This window comes from Mustela nigripes, chromosome 1 (genome assembly GCF_022355385.1).
Source record: "Mustela nigripes isolate SB6536 chromosome 1, MUSNIG.SB6536, whole genome shotgun sequence".
Taxonomy (NCBI): Eukaryota; Metazoa; Chordata; class Mammalia; order Carnivora; family Mustelidae; genus Mustela; species Mustela nigripes.
Window position 1 is genome coordinate 44,826,101 of NC_081557.1, and position 9,709 is coordinate 44,835,809.

The 9,709-nt window shown below is 38.9% G+C and overlaps 1 protein-coding gene and 1 pseudogene across 1 annotated transcript; one reads left to right on the plus strand and one right to left on the minus strand.

Moving 5' to 3' along the window:
* Positions 1-2,992: 2,992 nt before the first annotated feature.
* Positions 2,993-3,940, plus strand: LOC132011238 (olfactory receptor 56A3-like). Its single transcript, XM_059389550.1, has one exon. It carries the CDS (start codon positions 2,993-2,995, stop codon positions 3,938-3,940), a length of 948 nt encoding a protein of 315 aa, XP_059245533.1.
* A 4,532-nt stretch (positions 3,941-8,472) lies between these two features.
* LOC132013231 (olfactory receptor 52E5-like) lies at positions 8,473-9,412 on the minus strand (annotated as a pseudogene).
* Positions 9,413-9,709: the final 297 nt, after the last annotated feature.

Below are 9,709 nucleotides of genomic sequence, written 5' to 3' on the forward strand. Positions count from 1 at the left end.
TTACTCTAGGAGTATATCATCTACTCAGATGTTTGAGTCTATAGTTGTATTGGATTTAGTTCATTAAAACACATGGGAAGCCTACATCAGGCTCTTGTGCTCAGAAAATGTAACACCCTGTCATAAGTAATACAAAATCATTCAATAATTTAATCTCATTGGAATGTTCCATTTTATGGAAAAATTTCATTTGTGGAAAAACAAAGATCAGAAGAGATTTTTAACATTGTCAGTATCAGCATTTTTAGTCATAGAGATAATCATTGTTTCATTCCAGTAAGGGCATTGGTAGATTGAAAAAATACAGAACATTGAGTTAGATTAATGAATTCACAAAATTCACACAAATTTTGTCTACTAAAACATTTTTTAATGCAATATGATAATTAAACTGAGTGATGGTTTCACTTCCTATCGCAAGGTAAGGAAGCTTCAAATAAAATTAGATCTAGGTATTTTAAATTTGAAATGATAAGGTGATAAAATTATAATTCTAAAATGTCAACTAATCAGGAACATGCATGACTCAGGTATTTGGACAATTTATCAACTGTCCATTTTCTTATAAACATTAAGGACTTAAAATTTTATTATTACTTATCAGAAATAAATCAATTTATTCAAATTAAAAAAAAAAATAAAGGGTTGACTTAACCCTACCTATGACAGAATGTTACATGTCACAAATGAAATAATGTGTTTAAAATTCATCCAAAATTGCCAACGTCTCTATTAGCAAGAGAACAAGAATTGGAAGGTCATCTAAATCTCTTCTACATATCAGATGGGACACCAGCTGCACAAACACTTGCGTGGGGAAGCAGAGGATCAGGAGTGAAGAGAGGAACCCTGGAAGGAAATACCAGTCCTCCCTCCTCTGAGGGTAAGCCCCAGACACTAGCAGGATCTCTATCATGGGGAGAATCTAACAGGAGCCAGCTGAGCAGGACTGAAACAGCAGTTGGAGAATAGAAAATAATGACTGGAAACAAAAGTACTATTTGGACCTCTCCAAGGGAAAAAAAAAGTGTTCCCAATGGTATAAAATATCATTCAGATCTAGGTTCATGGTTTTAATAAAACCCCCTTTCTTGCCATCCTATCCCCACTCCAATACTATTTTTTCTCCATCAAATTCTGTAGTCAAAACAATTCATTGTATCATGGGTGAGATTTGTTTGTTTGTTTTTATAAGACTGATGAGGCACACACATTATCATACAATTATTCATGAGATCCAGAGAGTCCTAGAAATTGCTCCAACCCAACCTACTGTAGAAGTAGTAAGATCAGTGTGATACAGTATGAGTGGACAAGATTGGGAGATATAAATTCCCTTGTTGGTGATGTGATATTATAACATATCTTACTGGATGCCAAATAATTCAATGGGATAAAGCCCTAGAATATTTGAGTACAATTAAACTTCCCAAACTAATATGAAATTTATGATATATAGTGAATCCAAAGAGTGAAAAAGAGGAAAGCACTTAAACTTCCAATGAAAAAGTGTTTCTATACCCAGAAAATAACACTTAAACAGAGGTCTTGGCGCAATGCCTACACAGATTTAGCTACAATGGACTGCATGATTTGAAGGACCCCAGAAAGACCTGACCCTTACCTTTGGCCAACCTACATCCATCTTTCAACTTTTTTTCACAATTCAGGGGGATGAGAACTTTAGAATCCTTCATCCTTCATGTAAATTCACTTCATTTACAATTCCTTTTCACCAGCCAAAGTCCCACATCAGAGTGACTCAGCCAACCCTACACTCTCTTCATAGTTTGTGTAAGACTCTTGCATATGTTCTTACTATTATTTATTGTCCCCTGAGTGGTTTTACTTTTACCTCCTGAGAGGAAGGACAGTTTCTTTGTCAATGTTACCTAACATAATGCCAGGGAAAGAGGTTAAGTGATAAGAGAACCTGGCAACATTAAACTGTGTCTGGTAGCAGGGGAATGTGTACCTGGAATATTATATTGAAGATGGAAAAATAAAATAGAAAAGGGATGTGAAAACTGTAGGTCTTCATCACCCTCACACTATTACAAGCAGAACAATCAAATTTTCACTTTTTCTAATGGCAGGTATGGCTCTCACACTGCTATAAGGTTATATCTTAAGGTTATATCTTCTCAAAATTAAGAATCTTAATAATATGAAGATGTAGAGAGGGAGGAAGTTGGGTTATTTGGCAGGATCCACACCTCCCTCATTAAATGACTGCTTAGAGATCATGAAGACTAACTTTATTACCAGGGTATCATCTTTTAGGTCTATAATTAAGGCAAACTACAGCCAGAAACTCAGAATGGGTGTGGCATGGAGATCTAGGGACATGGATTTGAGTCCTTATTTGTGTCAGGCTATATTACTTATCTGGGAATATTGCTATAGCTAAATTGTCATATTGTAGTCTATGTCATCATTAAAAAACAAAAACAAAAAGGAATAAACTTACACTTACAAACTTGGGGACAAAACTGTCAGAAAGTAGTTTACTAAGTAATTCCTTCTCTTCTCTTTAGTTTCTGTTGAGAAATAGGAATTCTCTTAAACACTTCTATTAAAAATAAATCTTGAAGAAATTAAACCTGTATAAACAAACTGTATTTCCCCAGTACTTTATACTGCTTAAAGTGATAGGAATGTCCTAGAATCATGTCACAAAGAATGCACAGATAAATTCACATGGCTCTGGATGACCTGCTAGGACTCATGGGTTTCACCCAAGAGAAGCAAATTATTCTAAATTCATGTGTCTTGAGTCAGTAGCTAATTTTTTAATATTTAAATTTTTTTTATAAACACATAATGTATTATTAGCCTCAGGGGTATAGATCTGTGAATCACCAGGTTTACACACTTCACAGCACTCACCATAGCACATACCCTCCCCAATGTCCATAACCCCATCAGTACCTAATTTTTACCTTAATTTTACAGATCACTAAAAGAAAACTATTGAAATATATGATAAAAGATGATAGCACACCCAAACAGCACCATCTCCACTGAGGTTTCAGACTTCCTCCTGAATTGTTTGGTCAGGTCCCCCAGCTGGAACTTCTGGTTGTCCCTGTTCCTCAGCTTCCTCTTCCTCCTGGCCATGGGGGCTAATGGTGTTCTTCTGGTCACCATCCGGCTGGAGGTCTCTCTGCATGAGCCCATGTACTACCTACTCAGCATTCTCTCCCTGTTGGACATTGTGGTCTGCCTCACTGTCATCCCCAAAGTCCTTGCCATATTTTGGTTTGACCTCAAGTCCATCAGCTTCTATGCCTGCTTCCTCCAGATGTACATCATGAATTGCTTCCTTGCCATGGAGTCTTGCACTTTTATGGTCATGGCCTATGACCGCTATGTGGCCATTTGCCACCCACTGAGGTACCCATCTGTAATCACTGACCAATTTGTAGCCAAGGCTTCTGTTTTTATTTTGGCCAGAAATGGTATTTTAACAGTGCCTATCCCCATTCTATCATCCCGACTCAATTACTGTGGGAGAAATGTCATTGAGAACTGTATCTGTGCCAGTATGTCAGTCTCCAAGCTCTCCTGTGATGATATCACCATTAATCGCCTCTACCAGTTTGCTGTAGGCTGGACACTACTAGGATCTGATCTCATCCTCATCTTCCTCTCCTACAGCCTCATCCTTCGAGCTGTGCTGAAACTCAAGGCAGAGGGTGCTGTGGCCAAGGCCCTGAGCACTTGTGGCTCCCATTTCATTCTTATCCTCTTCTTCAGCACCATCCTTCTGGTCTTTGTGCTCACTCTTGTGGTGAAGAAGAAGGTCTCCCCTGATGTGCCAGTCTTGCTCAATGTTCTCCACCATGTCATCTTCTCAGCCCTCAACCCCATTGTTTATGGAGTGCGAACCCAGGAGATCAAGCAAGGAATACAGAGGTTATTAAAGAAAGTGTGGTAGTAAGGACAACTGGATCTCTGCATTCATACTATAGGATGAATTTTGAGTCAATAATGTGTGAATGGGCTGAAATACATATCTGTGAGTTGTAATTCAACCTGGGTAATTTGGATATTGTGTCTTCTTTAATAAAACTTAAGATTCATTGTAGTCCCCTTTTCTCTAACTTCTTCTTTAACAATATGCTTGACCCCATTTGCTTTTTCCTCATACACAATATCCTATTTTTACAAAAGGCTGGGATTCCTTGGGGTAGGCTTTACAGTTAAATAATTATGTTCCTGAATATACAGCTGTTATTAGGTCATGCATTTACATTCATATATACACAACTATGGATATTTTGGATAGAGTTGTGCAAAGTGTAATGTGTTCTTATTCTTATTTCCATATGGGGAAAGGGAACATATTTGAGACAAAGAAATTGGAATGAAATTTCAATCCTGAATGATGGAAAGTTGCTTGTGATTTATTATTGGTTCTGCAACTGGGTGGTCTTTGGAAATATGCATTGCAGGAGGACAGGGATTTGATATGGAGCATTGTGCAACAATTAACAATGAGTTTGATTAGATTTAAGAGACTCCTAAATTCTCTGCAGTAGGTTAGTTTGTGCTTTGGACATTTATCTTTTGGATCCAGGGTTTCATAGTTTATGGTATGCACACATAGCTCTTCTAATGATTTAAAGATGATAAGGATTAAAATATGGGCCAGTAATAATAATTTAAAATATCAAACACATAATACCTGAGCATTGTTTGTATGAAATAGACAGATTCTTTTTTTTTAAATTTTTTATTTTTTATAAACATATATTTTTATCCCCAGGGGTACAGGTCTGTGAATTACCAGGTTTACACACTTCACAGCATTCACCAAAGCACATACCCTCCCCAATGTCCATAATCCCACCCCCTTCTCCCAAACCCCCTCCCCCCAGCAACCCTCAGTTTGTTTTGTGAGATTAAGAGTCACTTATGGTTTGTCTCCCTCCCAATCCCATTTTTTTTTTTTTTTTGATTTATTTATTTGTTTGAGGTGGGGGTAGAAAGTGAGAGAGAGAGAGAGAGCGCCAGTAGGGGGCAGGACAGAGGGAGAATCTTCAAGCTGACTCCTGATGAGTGTGGAGCTGGAAGAGGACTGGAGTTCACCACTTATGAGACTATTACCTGAGCCAAAACCAAGAGTCAGAAGTTTCATCAACTGAGCCACCAGATGTCTCAAATTGGAGAGTTTCTAAGCCCTGAGAATTCTGTTAACTATTAAAACACAAATATAGATAGAACCTTGTTTTTAATCAGTCTCTTTTTAAAGATTATTTATTTATTTATTTGACAGACAGAGATCACAAATAGGCAGAGAGGCAGGCAGAGAGAGAGGAGGAAGCAGGCTCCCTGCCAAGCAGAGAGCCTGATGCAGGGCTCGATCCCAGGACCCTGGGATCATGACCTGAGCCAAAGGCAGAGGCTTTAAAACACTGAGCCACCCTGGTGTCCCTAATCAGTCTCTTTTGAGTTCCTGATGGGATGGAGCCCCAGTTGTTCACAGCAGTAACTTATTCATCAATGCATCCTATATTACCCCTGAACCAAAAAGGAGCAGTTCCCGTGGAGTTTGTAGGAAAGACTTCACCAGAGAACTAGCTACCATTCAAAATATAGCTCCAACTGTCTGAAGCAAGAAATAATAAACTTGTACAGACATAGCAGTAACTAATTCTATCAAAAGAATAGTATTTTTGGAGTTGACTAGAGCAACTACAGATTGCACACATTACACTAGCTGTTGCCCCAGACCTTATTTGGCTTACCAAATTTACATGAATGTTAGGGCCAATTTAATGTTAAAACCTGTTTAACTATTAGGGTCTGCTTAGCCAGAGTGACTCCATATTGCCATATTGTTGTTTACATCCATGGACTTCATTCCAGGAATAAACACCCCAGCAGTTCCAGGTAACAGTTCTGGGTATTGATTCTAGGAGTAAATGCCTTAACAATAGAAGCCACATACCTTGGGTCTGTGGTTATGTCCTATAAAACCAGCCTGTGAGATTGGGATGGGGTCACTCTCTTTGGAGGCCACCCTGCCGGTCAGTCTGACTTCTAATGCGTGGCATAGAATAAAGCTTTGCATAACTTTCACTTTGTCTCAGTCTTGTTCCTTTGATAACAGACCCCAACAATGAACACCTGGGGCCTCATGAAGGTTCCCTATGAGTATATAGAAGGGGAGGAAAAATCTCAGGTTTATTAATAAATGAGTCAGTTCATGATGTGTAGGGTAGAAGTAGACTGTTGCCACATGCAGCCTCAATCATGGGTCAACCACAAAGATGGAGACAGTGCTACGAGCAGTACAACTGGTCATCAACTTGGTGTAAAGAGAGGCTTAGTAAGATTTCAAAATCAGAGGTTAGGGGAAAATATGTGAATAGCCTAAGGGGTATTCTAAATCTAAGGGGATTTGACACAAAACTTGCAGATCTAAAATGGCTTATATTAATGCCCACTTCAGAGGCTGTGTCAGGGAAGAAGAGACAATGAACAATGAGGGCTAGAAGTTGTGACTTCTAGAAATTCTAATTGTATGTGGGAGAAATCTAGAATGAGTTGTAAAGGAGTGAGGTGGGGTACATTATTTACAGTTTCTGAACCAAATGTAGTAGCAGGAATATCTTAAATCTTTTCTGAGAAGGGTGCCTGGGTGGCTCAGTCATTAAGCATCTGCCTTTGGCTCAGATCATGATCCCAGGCTCCTGGGATGGAGTCCAGCATCTGGCTCCCTGCTCAGCAGGAAGCCTGCTTCTCCTCTCCCACTACCCCCTGCTTGTATTCCCTCTCTTGCTGTCTCTGTCTCTGTCAAATAATAAATAAAATCTTTAAAAAAAAATGTTTCCTGAGAAATTGTGGTAGGCACCATCTTGGAGAACTAGTGGCAGGACAGAGCTAACTCACAGGAATGGGAAGATCTGACTAGTATAGGTGTAGGCTAATGATCAGTGCTCTGCCCTGTCCCTCTGTGCTTTCATTATATACCACACAATTCTGCAGATACCTGGGATTCTGCTGGGAGTACCTTCTGTCTGGAGAAGCTTGCTGGGCTCCTGGTTGGGGAAGGACCAAAGCATTCAGGAATTAAAAACTTAAAAAACAGTTTTCAAATAATGATGGATAGAAGTTATGGTGATATATTTCCGATTCCTTGGGTCATCACTTGTATCTGTCTACTACCAAAGTTCTATCCTGATTCATCTTGGTGACCATTGTTTTAATAATGGTGCTAGAAGCAAGTTATATTACAGAATATCCCTGCATGTGTGATGGAAAAATATTTGAGATGTTATTGAGTTCTCACTGGATTCAAACTTTTTAAAAAAGATTTTATTTATTTATTTGACACAGAGAGATCACAAGTAGGCAAAGAGGCAGGCAGAGAGAGGGGGAAGCAGGCTAACTGCTGAGCAGAGGTTCCAATGCAGGGCTTGATCCCAGGACTCTGAGATCATGACCTGAGCTGAAGGCAGAGGTTTAACCCACCGAGACACCCAGGTGCCCCTGGATTCAATCTTTCTTTACCTCAATAGGTATTGAGGTATGTGGGTCACTAGGAAGTACATAAGAAACACCAGAGGCCAGACTTAAGAGAATAATATTAACTTCAGAGATTGCTTGCTGAGGAAATGAGGTTATCTTTCTAGCTATTTTCTTTCCTTTCTTTTTTAAATTATATTCAGTTAACCAACATATAGTACATCATTAGTTTTTGATGTAGTGTTCAATGATTCATTAGTTGTGTGCTCATCATAACACATGCCCTCCTTAATACCCATCACCTGGCTACCCTGTCCTCCCATCCCACCTCCCTTCTGTAACCCTCAGTTTGCTTCCAGGGGTCCAGAGATATTTTCTTTTAGAAAGTCACACTTTTTTGTCACCTGAATGGAAAATGTATATATATATATATATATATACATACATATATATATATATGTATACATATATATATATATGTATATATATATATATATATATATATACACACATAAAGTATAAATCTCACATAACTTGTTATATATGATAATTCTCCTGGCACATAAGTTTCCATTTAAGTTTTTAGTTTCCTTTTGTGAATTGACTAATTCTCTTATATTTCAGTTTAGTTAGTTTTGAAAAGTAAGTTTGAATCACATACATACAACGCAGCCAATAGTGGAGCAATTACCATGGACATGTAATGAGGGCAAGAACATAATGAGTGATGTCTCTGGTAAAGTTTTTGTCACGTTAGTTTAAAAAGTCAGTAGGGGATAAAGCACAGGTATAATGCAATAGTACTTGAAAGTGTTTAGAATATAAATTCTGCATTGTGATTTTTTTTTCCTTTTAGCTGAACCCAACTGCTACACACACATACACTCTCTCTCACACAAACTATATAGAATGTGTGTGTGTGTGTTATATATATATGTGTGTGTGTGTGTGTGTGTGTGTGTGTGTGTGATCAATCAAGGCTTGGGCAGCTGATGATCAAACAGCTTTAGGGTTAAGAATTCTTAAGAATTCTTAAGATCTGCTTTGTCCTGACCCCATAGATAACAGGGTTGGGTGCTGGGGGAACCATCATATATATAGATTCACCAGAAATATATGAATATAACCAGGGATGCTATGACCAAAGCGGTGGGTCAGAAAAGAGAAAAATTCTGGGATGTAGAAGATGAGCATGACACAGACATGGGAGTCTCAGGTGTTGAGAGCCTTGAATTGGGCATTCCATGATGGTAAATGAAAGACTGTGTAGAGTATCTTCACATAGGAGAAACCAATTACGATAAGGTCAATAAATCCCACAGAAAAGGCAACCATCCCAAATAAACTATTGGTTCTGATACTGGTACGGGAAAGATGGGCAATGCCCATGTGCTCACAATAGGTGTGGGGATGATATGGGCACCACAGAATGACAATAGCAAGAGGAGGAACACACAAGGAATAACAAAGGTTAAAGATCTTACAATCATGACTATACTTAGAATGGTCACCACCTTGTTCGTAAGTATCATGTATATCTCAGGAGATTGCAGATGGCAATGTAGCAGTCTATAGCCATGACTGTGAGTATCCCATACTCTAGGCCAGTGCATGGATGAATCATAAACATCTGTGTAAAGCAGGCATCAAAAAGTATTTCCCTGAAATTGAACCAGAAGATGCCCAGCATCTTGGAGATAGTGGCAGTGGATAGGCTTAGGTCAGTGAAGGCCAACATTGCCAGGAAGTAAAACATGGGCTGATGGAGACTAGGCTCAGTCTGAATAATAAAGAGGATTATAATGTTCCCCAGGAAAGCAATCAGATATACAGTGCAAAAAGGGAAACCAATATAGAGATGAAAATTTTCCAAGGCTGGAATCCCCAGAAGGACAAAGAAGGAAGGATGGGATTGAGTGGTGTTGCAATAGGCCATCTTCATAGTTGCTGGTTACTATTTTCACACTGTGTGAGGACTCCAAACTCATCCATGTTATTCTTTCAGGTCATGGAAAAACATGGAATTAATTCTCTGCCTTAATATGTAGCAGAAGACCCTGGAGTAGAAAGTGAGAAATGGTTTAAAAACCTCCCAAATATAAACATAACAAATAGCATGGAGGACAAGAGGAGATGGAGAGGAGAGGGGAGTTGAGGGAAATTGGAAGGGGAGGTGAACCATGAGAGACTATGGACTCTGAAAAACAATCTGAGGGTTTTGAAGGGGCAGGGG